The sequence below is a fragment of the Artibeus jamaicensis genome, unplaced genomic scaffold (assembly GCF_021234435.1).
Source record: "Artibeus jamaicensis isolate MK-2021 breed Jamaican fruit bat unplaced genomic scaffold, CSHL_Jam_final contig_465, whole genome shotgun sequence".
In the NCBI taxonomy this organism is placed as follows: Eukaryota; Metazoa; Chordata; class Mammalia; order Chiroptera; family Phyllostomidae; genus Artibeus; species Artibeus jamaicensis.
The window spans coordinates 6557368-6571948 of record NW_026521843.1 but is presented as its reverse complement, the minus strand read 5'-3'; the positions used below and the strand labels follow the sequence as shown (position 1 = coordinate 6571948).

Here is a 14581-nt window from a genome sequence, read left to right as displayed (position 1 = left end):
GTATAACCTCGGCAAGAAATCTTCAGTATTTGTTTCTTTTGAATGTGACACGGCATTAATTCTTCGCACACTGTCCTGTGTATTCATTCGGGTTACAATAGGCTCTGTTTACAGCACAAGGCTTTCCACCCAGAGGCCTTTGTGGCTTGAATGAATGAACAAAGGAGTGAATGGAGGAGGCCGGTATTTTAGCCCCCTCCCTGTCCGTCCTCACCCGAACTTCTCCACTTCACTGCCTCCACACCCTTTCTCAGCTTGGGCTCTAGTCCGCAGCCTGCTCTTTCACCTGTACATTTCTGCCTTCGTCTTCCTTTGCCCCACTTTCCCCCTCCCTAAATGCTCTGCCCAGACCTTCATTTAAACCCAGCTCTGCCTATTGTTAAAGACCCAGGACAAGCTATACTCGCACCGGGAAGCCCCTCCGGACCCTCTGGCTTTCATTGCTTTTCCTGAGACTCTGCAGTGTACTTCCCCTGATACCTTTCATCAGCTTAGTCTGTCGTGTCGCATCACTGTTTGCACACTGAACTCTTTCTCTGTGTGTTGGGCAACGAATACGCAGATGAATGCTAGCATCTCAGAGAGATACTTTTACCATTTTCACTTTGTAGAAGCTAGCTGGATAAAAGGTTCAGGTTTGGCTGGTGTCACACAGATTAATAAGCAAGGAGCGCAGTGGTACCCAGTGCTACACCAGACAAGCAATAGTCATTGTCCCTTCTACTGAAAGGGTTAACCTAATATTTCCTTTCCACTCCACTTAACCCCGCCCTCTTGCCGGAGAATTTAAAGCGGCCGCGGCCGAGGAAGCTTGTCCACCGCGGGATGCCGTAGGGCCACTCCCCCAGCGGCTGGGGTCCGGGCCACTATGGAGGCTTCTGAGTTCCCGGCGCGTCTGATGCTGGGCACCTCGAAGGAGGAGGAGGAGACGATCCTCTACGACTTGTTGGTCAACACCGAGTGGCCCCCGGAGACAGAAGTACAGGTGAACCCGGCCCCTCTAGAGCTGCGGCCCGCTTGGCGTGGACGCTGCCCGGGCTGAGCCACGTAGGAAGAGCCACGTAGGGGAACGGAGCGGGGCTCCTCGGCTCCGCAGCTTGTCCCGTTGCCTGAGCAACGGCACGGGGACTGGCTGGGGTCTGGGTTCCCCAAGTCCGGCTCCTGAGATTCTTTCCTGGCTCCGAATGCGGAGTCGCGGGTCGGAACCTCGGGCTCTGGTTCTGTCTCACTAGTGGTCCTTGGAGGGGAGCCGCAGCGGTGGCCTCCAGGGTCCTCGTACTTCCCTCTCGGGGGTCCGGTCCCGCGGGCTGGCAGGTCTGATTCTCAGCTATAGTGGGAGTTTTCCAGGATCCAAAGTCTTAGCAACTTCCGGCGAGCTGCCACGGAGCGTGGCATCAAACCTTTACTCCCACTCGGGGCCGGACTGTTTCATTTCTTGTGTATTTCAATACATAAGCAATTAATAAGTGTATGTGTGTGTCCGTCCGTGACCCAGAGACTGTACCTGGCGCTGGGCACACAGGTGAAAAACTTCCGTGGTGCGTGCACTCTAGAGGGGAGACGATCCCGTGAACATTTCTCATCACCCGGAGTAATAAGCGCTGTCATAGCGGTGTTGAGCAAAATGCCTCAGTTGGGTTCTCTGCTAAAGAAAGGGGTCGTAGGGCTTGGTAACCTGGAATGGAACTCGGGGTTATCAGTTGTACCCTAGAGACGACCTCCCAGACACGGGGCGAAGAGTAAGAGTCCACATTTATCCAGCGTGTATTTTATTGAGTACCTAACATGTGCCAGTCACTAGTTTAGGCTCAGATGATGCAGCCAGATCGAGAATGCCTTTTATAAGAGGTCATGCTGTCCAGCTCATATAAATTCTTTTACAAAATCTTTTAAAAGTGGTTCTTTTCTGAAGAAACTGTTCATTCTCTTGCTCATTGTCCTATGAAATTTGTCATTTTTCTTTAACCTCTTTCCCAATGCCGTTTCTGCTTGTATTGAATAATGTATTTTGTAGGCTGGCAGAGATCTGTATATATTATTGTTTTTCAGGTATTTATTTAGTTTCTGTTTGTTTTTAACAGTGTGAATATTTTGTAGGTTATGCACAGGAAGCAGTTGCTGCTGCTATTGGCTGGATAAGTTTCCACTCTTTAGTACTCACTGATTAATTACAATAATGTTTCAGAATGCTTCATGTTGTAAATTGATTTAAAAAATAAGCACAGTATTGGCTTACATTGAAACCTCATGGCACTTTTTTTTTGTTCTGTTGATTTCAACTGTCAAACAACAGGCTCTTGGAGGGCAGCTACACCTGATTTCTTTCTTTCTTTATATTTTTATCAAATTCATTTTATATCCCTTCCCAGGACCAAACTGTGCCTTACATGAAGTGGATGATCATTTCATGTTTGTTGAGTGAAATAACTGTTTTGTGCTTTTGAGCTATATTTGTCTGCATTTATCCTGTGTCTATTGTTCCTTTTTTAACAGCACATTAGTACATCTTATTCAGTATTTGTAGTGCTTAGAATTGTTTAGCCCACGCAGTATTTAGTCTATGCTCAACTCCTTAGTGTAGCAATTATATGCCAGTGTGTGCCTTAGTAGCATTTTCTCTGTGGATATACAATGTTCAATAAATTTGCCTTCAGACCTGAGTTTATTGATCTATATGACCTCCTTTCCTACAAGCAAAACTTGTTTGGGGTCTCTGGATCCCCCAGCTGAACCGAACTGGGTTCTAGGGTGGTCTTTGCTCTTGACTTCTCTTGTCTTTGGACCAAGGTGTTGATATGAGATAGTTTCCAGCCTGAATCCTTCCTGTCCTGTGCAGAATTCACCCTCACATGGGCACGTGTACCCCGACTGTTTCCAGACCTGCTTCTACCTGATTCTGTCTATAAGTAGTTTTTAAATACTGCTCGTTTGTACCCAGTGCTCTGAGCATTCACAAAAGAAACAGAACTTTTGCATATTGTATAAGGATTGCTAGAAAATTCTTAAATGTAATTTTTTTTATTTGCAGCCTAGAGGCAACCGTAAACATGGTGCATCCTTTTTCATCACAAAAGCAATTAGAGGTAAGTGTAACATGTATTTTTCTATGTATAAGTATATAGTTAGCAGAAAATTTCCTCCCATTTCTTTCATAACTGTGCTGTTTTAGAAAGTTTAGGGATTTTAAATTGTGTTTTTTAGACTTATAATACAGCACCTGACAAAAGTGAAGGACATACATGTTACTCGAGTTTAATTTTATACATGTCTATATTTTTATGATATGTGATATGTATATATACACACACATACATACTTTTAATGTAGAGCAAATGTATGGCCCGAGTTAACCATTATGGATGTGTTCAAAGAAATGAAGAAAATCGAATCCAGTGTGAGTGTCAGAGAGTATGGCGTTGAGAATGAAAAGGCAGCCCTGGCCAGTGGGGCTCAGTTGGTTGGAGCATTGTCCAGGGTTAGTCCACTGAGCTCAGTCCACTGAGCCACAACCAGCCAGGACACCTGTGTTCTTTTATCATTTGGTAAAGATAAAATCATTTTCTTTTCTGATACAAAAAGCATTAGCACATTCAATTTGCATTATCACAAATGCTTTGAAATTTAGAAAATATATACAAGTAATACAATTTATTGTAGAAAATTCAGAGAATACAGACAACCACTAGTTAGAGTAAGTATTAAATTATTGTTCATTTTGCCACCCAGAGGTAATCTATTATCCTTCAGACCTTTTCCCAGTGATATACACTTAATTGTGTGCATGTGTTCATACACATACATATTTTAAATGAGTTCATATAAAACATTATTTGTCAATAGTGTGTTAGAGATTGTTTTTTGTGGACTTCCCCATTTTTGGATATTATTATTTAAAGCTTTCCTATAAAGTATAGAATGTTATCTTAATTTTTTATAAAAGTACTTTGGTTTTAAGGGTGATTACTATGATTTCTATTCTATTGTTTTATTAAAGCCTTTTGGCAAAATTTAATATCTCAAATCATGTTGACTTTTTGTATTATTAGGAAATACTTCAAAGTTTTGAGTACACCAGCTTGAAATTTAACATAAACAGTACATGATCTTGTCGAAGTTACAGTGTATATCAGATTTTATCTATTCTCTTACTTTAAGAGTTGCAATCTCCAGGTTTGTTTTGTAATGACTAAGTTTGCCATGTGTTTTAGATTTTCACCATCAAGAAATCTAATTTGAAATGATTACTCCAGAGCAGCTGATTCATATTTAGCTCTGCTATTCTTTTTGTTACAGACCGTTTATTGTTTTTACGCCAATACATCTGGTACAGGTGAGTAGCCAGTTACACAGAAATAGCATGAATGTCAAGTACAAGCAGTATTGCTTTTTTATGGTTTCAGTTTTCAGAACTGAATTGTGATTGTGATACAGACGCTGACACTCAGCTGAGCCCGGTTCATAAAACAGACGTTTCCAATGGCAGGCGAGTCCTGCCAGGACGTCGCAGTGGACCCAGGGTAACTTTTGTTCTCGGAGTCGTGACCAAGAGTATTTCATGATAGCTTCTGTTTTCCCCAATGAGCGTTCTCAGCCTTGTCTTCACTGTCCACATGATGGGTCTGTAGCTTGCAAAGCTTTTAAGAAACTTTTGTTTTATTGTCATATCCCACTTGTGGTCTGTATTTAGCTGCTGTGTATCAGAGAAAGTTCCCTAGGTTTCAGTTCTTGGGTGCTTCTGAATTCTTTTGAGTATTATGCATGTTTTTAGGCACAGTGCTAATTTTGAGCCCTAATAGGAACAAAAAACTGATTATTCTGACAGAGGATATAATTCAGCTTTTAGATACGTGTGTAGGAATTGTTTTGTGGAATTACCATAGATAGCTTTTTCCATGAGGGCATCTAATCTTAAAAGCTGCAGAGATATTACAGTTACGTGAAAGAGACTTTTGGCTCTTTGGGACCAGCTCCAACGTTTTCTTTGTTTAGTTAGTTAGTTTGTTTATAAGTGTGTGTGTGTGTGTATGTGTGTGTGTGTGTGTGTGTGTGTTTCACGAGCACACTTTAAGTTAGCTGATGTGTTGTGGTTTCAGCCCCGCACCCTTTTTGCTCCCCGATGGACTGGTTCGCTTGGTTAACAAACAGATTAACTGGCATTTGGTCCTTGCAAGGTAAGAGTGTATGAAATTCATTTCTCTATATAACATTTCTCTAGCTGGATTAGCATTTATATTTCATTATGGTGTTGGGTTTGGGGTCCTCTGGCTTAAAATCTTCGTATTTATTGCCTATAAATTCCCTTTTACACAAATGGTTAGCATTGTTTAAACATGTTAATTCAAGCTACATTTGAGTCATTCTGTGTGCTTTTGTACCAAATGCTCACCTGATTGTAAAGTCAAAAGTTGGATAACGAAAGCATGGGAAAAAATTAAAAATGATTTTACCTTCTTAAAATCCTTCCCACTGTGGGGAAGACCTGCTACGAGTGTTCACACAGATTTTTCTTCCTTCTCTCTCCCCTGGGACAGCAATGGAAAGCTTTTGGCCGCTGTTCAAGATCAATGTGTGGAGATCAGGTAATTGTTAGTATTTGTATTAAAAATTTACTTTGAGAAGCACCATACTTGATTTATGGGATCTAAGTTTTAAAGGGGGCACATTTAAAGGGATTTACTCTTAACTCACATAATTTGGTGAGGTGTCAGACATCAATTTTGCCAATTAAAGGATGAAGGGTACTTTCTTAGAGGAGAATGTTTGTCTTTCCACTTTCTCAAATCATTCTCCTGTCTCTTGAAGAATTTCACTTTCTCAGTAGATGACACATATTTTCCAGAAGTCTAGAAATCACTCTTGTTTGACTGTATGCTGTGAAGTCAGCTAAGCAGATGCTCAGGAAGGTACAAAAAATAGGGGCCACTTGGCTCTGTTGGCATGAAGCTGTTGATGGACCATGGGTCTGCACGAGGCCAATGTTAGGTGTCCTCAAGACCAGTGATACTCTCTGTCCTCTTGAGACATTCAGTGGCATTGCATACACTTCTAAAAGACTTCTCTGAGCTGGGCTTTCCAAGCGCTTTATTTTTATTTAACGCATCAGTTATGGAAAAGATAAAACAATATTGACATACTCAGGAAAATGAGTTTGTTCTTTGGGAAATGAATGAACAGCAGACAAAACATGTGGCCTCTCTAAAAGTGGGAATGGCTTCTCTCTCTGGGCAAGGCCTAACTCCTAGTTCTCAAAAAATGAGCAGGAATTTCAGGATGCTTGGACAGATACCGGTCAGAGGTTTTTGCTACTTCATTATTCTTGACTAACGATAGTATTAATGAGAATTCAGTTGTGACCACATTGATTTTAGCTTTCTGTTGTGGAATTTTCTTCTCTTCGCATTTATCCAAACAGCACTGGCCCCCTCAGCTTGTTGGGGAGTAGTCCAAGGGTTTGCCCCCACTGCGGTGTCGACTTCCAATGGGGCGGCGCTATGATCCCTCTTAAAACCAGCGGGATAGAAATCTTTGGCAACAGTGAAAGCCTTTCAACACTACATTACTTAATTTGGCTTGGCTCTAATAGGCAGGTTCCTGTTTTTTAGCAGCATCGTTAAGCATCCCATTAGTACAGGGCTTGATCTTATATTATCTGCAGGAAAGGGCTGGTGTCTCCCCTACCATTTGTCGCAGTTATGTGAAATGGGTCTTTCTGAGAGTTGTGCTCATGGTGTGACCACTCGTCTGTTTAAATTAAATGTGTTGGGTCTGTTTAAATTAAATGTGTTGGGCCAACACTGGTTAATAAAATTGTGCGGGTTTCAAGTGTGCATGTCTGTGATACGTCTTCTGTATATTGCACCGTGTGCCCACCACCCACGGCCCAATTCTTCTCCGTCGCCATGTATTTGACCCCCTTTACCTTTTACTGCGCCCCAGCCCATTCCCTCTGGTGACAGCCATACTGTTGTCTGTGTCTGTGAGTTTTTGTTTATCTTATTTGTTCATTTTTCACTTTAACTTTTATATCACATATGAGTAAACTCCTGTGGTTCTTGGCTTTTTTTCTCTCACCTATTTTGCTTAGCGTGATATTGTCAAGGTCCGTCCACATTGTTGCAGATAGCTGCATTTCATCTGTTCTTGTGGCTGAGTAGTGTTCCATGGTGTACATGTGCCACGTCTTACCCAGTCACCTACTGAAGGGCTGGTGGTTTCCATGTTTCAACTCCCTGCTGCTTGTGTCACTTAGTTCCTGGCCTAGTTCCATTTCTGACGAAGAAGAAGGGTGGGGAGAGAATATTGTCACTAGCTAGTGGGCCTTGTCTGAGGCACAGACCCACCTCTGTGCGAGGGGTGGTGCAGTGCCACGCACAGGGGCCGTGCTGTCTGTGGTGTTCGTGGCTGCGCGGTGGTTCTCCGCGGTGCCGTGACGGTGAAGCTGTTGTCTGACTTTTGTGCATGTGTTGCAGGTCCGCGAAAGATGATTTTACATCTGTTATTGGGAAGTGTCAAGGTAAGAGTTTCCAAAGTATCTAAAAATTGAAAATTTCAAATCTGTAATAGTTTATAGTGTCTCTCAAAAGTCAGAATAAATATTAAATAAGTATTTATTAACAAGGATTATTAAAGTGCTTGCTACAATAATTTTCAAAAATCTTAACTGATTTGTCTTACTGCCTTAATTTTGCTTTATGGTGTGCATTTTGGAGAAATTTGGAATTGAAATTGTTTTTAAAGTCTAAGTCAGATTTGTGATAAAGTATTTGCAAGTGTCTGTAGTCTTTTATTTTGAATTCAATGAAGAAATATTTTAGTATAAGTCAAGAGTTGGTCGAGTAGAGACTAATAAAAAAGTCTGGGTTTTATTATTCTTTAATATTGTCAGCAAGAATTTACTGGGCATTTTCTATGTGTATGACTCATTCCCTGATACTAGGGGTATGAATGCGAGCAGAAAGGCCCGGTCCCTTACCTCACACAGCCACTCAGGTACACGGTCATAGACTGTAGCCCCTCTGCTGGAGGAAAGGTGTAGAGTTGGGTGTTGGTCTCTGAACGGGAGTGTGACTTGGGATTGCTGAGGAAGGTGACTTCGGAAAGCGGCGTTAACAATGAGAGGAGGCAGGAGCAGCCGGGGACAGATTCCAGCTGCAGGAGCGTTTTACTTGCAGCCTGCGGTCCCGTCCGTCTGGCCCTGCGTTAGTTGAACAGGGCAGGCGTTGCAGGGACCGTGGTGATGACAGACCTGGTCGTCGTGGGGACAGACATTCGTGGTGTCCTCACCACGTGCCAGGCCTGTGCTTTCTCATTCAGTTGGAAGAACGTGGTGTACAGACTTTATGTTATAGCAGCATGAGGATAAAATAAATATTCGACAGTAAAAGCGAGCTTGGAGAAGGGAGGCATTGATGGTTTTGGAATCTACAAAATGCTGACACACAGTGGATTTCCTGGACGCCCCACAGGAACGAACGCTGGTCTTCAGGGTCCTCGTCAGGTGCACCGTCAGTGGCCCGGGTCAGTTTCCTTCTAACTTTTCTCATGGGCAGCCATCAGATATATTGAGATTAAAAGTTAAATGCTTTAAAAATGTTTTGAGTTCTGACATGAGTGGTGGTTTTTTAATGCCCGAATCAGTATTCCCAAACAATTCCACGTACACTAGTGGAGAAGGTGGTAACAGAGTTCTTTCGGAGTTTTCTTGACTCATAGTGTGTGCGAGGTGAGGCAAAAGTAGGTTTACAGTGGTGAGTACGGGAAACAGTTTATTCTTGTTTTATTATTTACTGTATTATTTTCCTACGACCAACTGTGTACCTATTTTTGCCCCACTCTGTATTGTCACTTAAAAGCAAATGTAAAACTTGTTACGTATTTATGTAAGCTCATTGCCCCTTGTTGTTACCTGTTCCTTCTGCTCTGTTCCCCGGATGGTTGCTGGTGCCCTTACCTGTCTGAGGCCGGAAGTATAGACCTTTTTTTGCTTCTTTTTCCTTCTCTCCATTTCCTCTTTCTTCCACACATACTCATTAAGCTGCCAATACTTGCCATGCTCTGTGTGTCTGCAGTGAGGGGCAGATGTAGGCTGCCCGGGTTCAAGGTTCGTAGTCGCCCAGGGCAAAGAGAGATGCGTGGGTCATTGCAGGCCTGCTAGTGACACCGCAGGGAAGCATCCCCCGTATCTGCGAGTCCGGCAGGCTGATCCAGTGGCTTTGCCTGCCACTTCTGCACTCAGCCCTCGCAGCCCTGCTCCAGGCTGTTGGCGGTTTTACTTGCTTGCTTACGGCTGTCTCCTGACAGTGTTTAATGCTGTATGCTCTCCACTAATCCACACTTTGTACACTGCTTGCCAGATTCATCATTGTTAAAAGAGAATTCTACCAGGTTCCCCTTCAAAACTGGCTCCCCTGTCATCTGGATATGTCACCTTGGAAAAGTTATGTTTCCTCTCTGAGTCTCAGTTATCTGTGATATGAGTATAATTTTATAGATTGGGTTGTGGAAAAGTTATATGTGCTAATATATATAGAGCTCTTAGCATAATGTCTGACACTTTCTCAGTACTTAGGAAACATCAGCTATTACTACTGCTACTTTCTACTGCTGTTATTCTGCTAAAATCTGTCAATTGTTTGCCATTGACTGTAGAGCACAGGTTCAGTTTCCTGATTCAGGACATGAGACCTCCCACAGTCTCTCTGTCCTATAAGGTCCCCTGCCCCATGTCCTGTGTTCTCGTAGGAATCAGCCTGCAGTTTTCCAACCCCACTGCCCTTTACATGCCTTTCCACAGAGAGTTCTCTTGCCCAGAAGTGCCCACGTTCGTACTTAAGAGAATTAGTTGTGCATAACAAATTCCAGCCTCAGCTTCTCCGGAAACCTTCCCTCCCTGCCTCTTGCCACCATCCTTCCTAATGTTTCCTTAGGACTTGCTCTGTGCCTGTGCCATCTGTGTCATCTGTCTCATCGTCTACTTTTGCTTTAAATTGTCAGTTTGCTGGTCTATTTCACAATTAAGGTATAATCCTTTGAATGCTGGGCTCCTGTTTACTCAAAGCTTTTCTATTATTTTTTATTGCTAGTGCATAGCATGGTGTTCAACTCACGCCAGGCACACCATTTTTGGCATAGAAGTTCTGACCCTGTCACGTGGGTATTGGCACTTGGGAACTTTGAAAATGATTTTTGTGAGCCAATGTATGAATAAAGTATACATTTATTATGTACCACATTCATATTATGCATATGCATATTTATGGATAATTGTCATGATATTCCTAGTTTTTATTCCTAATGTACACAGATGTTTGTACATAACCATTAGTGGAACAATAGGGCAGATGAGTCCTTTTTGCTTGGTATCATTTGAAAATAATAGAGGGGGACAGCAAATTTCCAAGGCTTGGGACGCTAGCATTTTCTGAATTTACTTTCTATAGTTTCTTTATCAATGCCTGTTAAGGTAGACCAGGCCTTTCCTGAATAATGTGTAAGGTTCACAAGTTCCCAGAAGAATAACTTGAGGGTGGTATTCAATTGCCTTTTCCCCAGCGCTGCCCTTTGGGTGGGCAAGGGCTTGGGGAGCCCCCTGCGGGCTTCTGAGAAGTGTATTTTAGCTGTGGGCCCATCAGCTCTGGGACCCGTTTGAGCTGTGGAGTTAGATACCTGCTCTTAGCGTGTGAGCAGACAGACAGATATGCAAGTTAGTACAAAAACGGGAAGCTCAGTCCTGCATTTCACACAAATTACATTATTTATTGGCGCTTAGCGGGGTGCACGGTGCATGTGGCAGCATGGAGGAGGTGATGATGCTTTGAGAGCTGGAGTTCTGTTTGGTTGGCTTCTGAGCGTGTGGATGTATGACCTTAATGCTGCGGTGATGGCTTCTTTCCATTTCATATAATGTGAGGTAACGATCATTTGCTTATTACCTGACTCATCTTGATGGGAATGACTCTCGTGTGCCAAATGCTGTTCCATGCGGATGCCCGGAGACGCGCAGCTAACTGTCATCAATGCATTTGTGAAACTACACCTTGCGGAGCCTGCAGCCTGAAATGGGGGCTGTTTGGTTCCACTTTGGTATCTTTCAATTGTTGTTTTATAAAATATAGGCAATTTGAACATGTTTTCAATGTGGATCGCAGCTTGTTTTGGTTCTGTTTGCCAGGCCACAAAGGGGAATTCAGTCTTCTCTTTCTACATTGAAGAGTGACCTAAAACTAGAAGATGGAATTAGACTTTTTAAAAAAAGCTGTACTATGTTAATTGAAATATTGTCCCCATAGTTCTGATTTTGAGGTACTGTAGACCCGAGCTTCCTAGTGCAGAGCCACAGCTTGCTTTCTGGGGGTGGCCAAGGTCCCATCAGCCCTCCTCCGATCCGGGAGCCTGGGGCAGCCCAAGCTCAGACTGGTCCTCTGCAGTTTCCAGCCACCTCATCAGCCTACTGTTTGGTGCCTTACGAACATGGTTGTCTGTGTGTGTTTTGACATGAAAAAGGTTGCAAAGCATAGACTATTTGAAGCACCCAGATTCCAAAATGAAACATTTTATCATAGAACTGTGACTCGGGAGCCTCAAGTTATATGGTAACTGTTTTTCCCTTTCTGTATTTTTTGGAGAAAAATTTTCTCTGTTGAAAAAATAATACAGATTCTCAGAAAAGAGTTTAGAAACTAAAAGTGAGTAAAAAATAGAAAATAAAATAAATACACTGCCTAGAGAGAAGTAGTATTAACATTTTACGATCTGTTCTTTGAGACTTTTTTTTTTAAGTACCTGTTACTGTAGATATGTTCTGTGAAAGTGAGATGCTTCATAGTCTGCTTTTTTCATGTAAGGGTAGATCGTTAAGTCTTTTAGTTTGCAGTTTAATCACTTTCCAGAGTGCTTGTTTTTGCTGGGTAACATCCTAGGTGTTAGGATGTAGGTGCCCTGACTACCCAAATCATCCGGAAAGTGCCTGGCAGTTGGGTCTCCGAGTAGCGAGCAGCCCAGCATGGACTCGACTCCTCGGGCAGGTGGGAAGAGCATCGTCAGGCCTTCGTGCCGGCTGCTGCATATTGGTGACATTCTGTTCACACAGGTGGTAGACCATTGCATCTGTATCACACAGGTGGTAGACCATTGCATCTGTATCACACAGGTGGTAGACCATTGCATCTGTGCTCGGGGTGCTAGTTTGCTGCTTTCATTTTACTTTTTAATGTCATTCTGATTTGGTATTTGAGTAGTGCTGGGCTCATAATATAACTTGGCAATGTTCTTTTCTGCTTTAGCAAAAGTTTGTGTAGAATTGGAGTTATTTATTTCTTAAATGTTTGATAGGATTTACTAGTGAAGCTTAAAATTTTCTTTGTGAACACAGTTTTAATTCCTAATTAAAATTTTAAAGTAGTTATAAAACTATTTAAAATTCCATTTTCTTCATTTCATTTTTTCATGGAATTTTCTTCTAAATTGTGGATTATATTGACTTAAAATTGTTTATAATATTTCCTTATCCTTTCACTGTGTGTCAGACAGTGAAACTTAACATTGCACAACCCATGGACAGGAGCTAAGAGGGGAGTTTCTGGAGGGAAGGGGTTCTCAGGTGGAGGGGGGCAAAGGTGGAAAAATTGGACAACTGTAACAGCATAATCAATAAAAGGTACTTAAAATAATTCCACATGTGAGTGAAGTCACGTGGTACTTGTCCTTCGCTGACTGGCTTATTTCACTTAGCCTAATGCTCTCCAGATCCATCCATGATGTCACAAAAGGTGAGAGTTCTTTCCTTTTTATGGCTGCATAGTACTCCATTGTGTAAATACACCACAGCTTAAGGTTCCTTCTATGCCTCACTCACTTTTATCTGGAATGCTGCCTTGCAAATCTGTTTGTTTTAAATTTAATTAAACTGATGGGGGTAACATTGGTTAATAACATTATATAAATTTCAGGCGTACAATTCTGTAATACATCATTTGTATATTGCATTGTGGGCTCACCCTCCTCCAGAGTCTGGGCTCCTTGAGTCACCCTGTGTTTGACTCTCTTTACCGTACCTTCTTCATCCTCCCTCCACCTTTTCCCCTCTGGTAACCACCGTTCTGTTGTCTGTGCCATCAAATTCTAGTGCCGCTTGGTAGCTCCAGACTCCGGTCTTGTCTCCTCAGGTCACTGAGCCTTGCATGTCCTGTGGGAGGTCCCTCCGCGTGCCCTGTGGTCCAGAGGGTGTTCCCGGCAGAAGCAAGGCTGATCCTCCTGCTGGTGGCTGCAGACTTTCTCGGCCCGTCCTGTAACGTGCAAAACCAGTGCTTGGACACATGTTTCTTCTGTGCTGGGAGGCCTAGTCTGAAACTAGTTCCTCTGTTTTGTTTTAAATTACAAGTATTTGTAGCAAGTTGAAATAGTACAGAAGTAGGAAAAGTGAAGAAAGGGTTATTTTTTTCAGTTGGCATTCTCCTCTGTTGTAGGAGTGGGAGCCACATTTTACATTTTCCCCTCTTGGTAGACATTCAGGCTGTTTATGGTGGCTTGTTTGCTGCCTCCGCGTGTCGCCCATCGCTGTCCTTTTCCATCTCTGACAGTGCGGGAACCACCTTCGGTTTGTCTGTGGGTGTGGTTTTCAAAGTGTGGTAGCTGCTGCCGCAACACCTCCCTGGGAGTGATACCTGCTCAGACACCTCCCCCCCAAAGGTGAAACTGAGGCCATTTCTTTCGTCAGTTGTCAGTGTACGTTGCCTATTGTTGAAATGGTTGTCAGGTTCTCAGCAGAGGGAAGGCACCCCTGTTTCACTCTGCATGTCTTTAGTTACTACGTACAGCATATGGTGTGTCTACTTTTATTTTTGTGAATTGTTAGATCATACCCTTTGCCTATGTTCCTCTTAGAAGACTTGACTTTTCTTACTGGTCTGCGGTGCTACTACATAGCATGAATGTTAACTTTTGTCATGTATTTTTATCCAATAAATTTGTGTTTTAAATTTGTTATGGTATCTATTTTGGTCTGCTTTTTTTTTGTAATTGCATTTTTCTTTATAACTTCAAGGTTTCTTGTCATGCTTAATTCATTTCTTCTAGGATTATAGAAATTTTCTAATTTCTTCTACTGACACCATTATTTTAGTCATTTAAATATTTAGCCTCTCTGCCTGTCTTTCTATCACGCTAGTTGATTCTTGCTCACTGGCTTTTGATTTTAAAGTCAAAGAAAATTTTTAAAAAGATTCCACATATAAGTGAAATCATGCAGTATTTATTTGTCTTTCTGTGTCTGATTTAGTTCACTTAGCATAGTACCCTCTGAAAACAAAAGGAACAGATTCATAGACAGGAGAAACTGCTGGTTGCCGGCGGGGAAGGGGGTGAAGAGGTACCAGCTTCTAGTTACACAGTAAGTCACGGGAGGTGATGTACGTCACAGGGAGTGTGGCTAATAATTTCGTGCGATGGCTGGACTTACTGTGTCGATCACTTCACAAGATATGTAAATGTTGAATGACTGTGTTGTGCATCTGAAACTTATCTAACATATGTCAACTACAATTAAAAAAATTAAAAGTCAAAAAATGTGAGAGATTGCTCATCA

The 14581-nt window shown here is 42.4% G+C and overlaps 1 protein-coding gene across 2 annotated transcripts in view; it reads left to right on the top strand.

Moving 5' to 3' along the window:
* The first annotated feature begins 816 nt into the window (after nucleotides 1–816).
* The window catches only part of NBAS (NBAS subunit of NRZ tethering complex), a 253645-nt gene continuing 239880 nt past the window's right edge, over nucleotides 817–14581 (top strand). For both annotated transcript variants that reach the window (XM_053666925.1, XM_037151717.2), the window contains exons 1-6: nucleotides 817–985; nucleotides 3029–3083; nucleotides 4294–4330; nucleotides 5094–5171; nucleotides 5532–5579; nucleotides 7470–7513. In XM_053666925.1, coding sequence (XP_053522900.1) covers nucleotides 869–985; nucleotides 3029–3083; nucleotides 4294–4330; nucleotides 5094–5171; nucleotides 5532–5579; nucleotides 7470–7513 — 379 coding nt within the window. In that variant the 5' untranslated portion in view covers nucleotides 817–868. The remainder of the gene's footprint in view (nucleotides 986–3028; nucleotides 3084–4293; nucleotides 4331–5093; nucleotides 5172–5531; nucleotides 5580–7469; nucleotides 7514–14581) is intronic.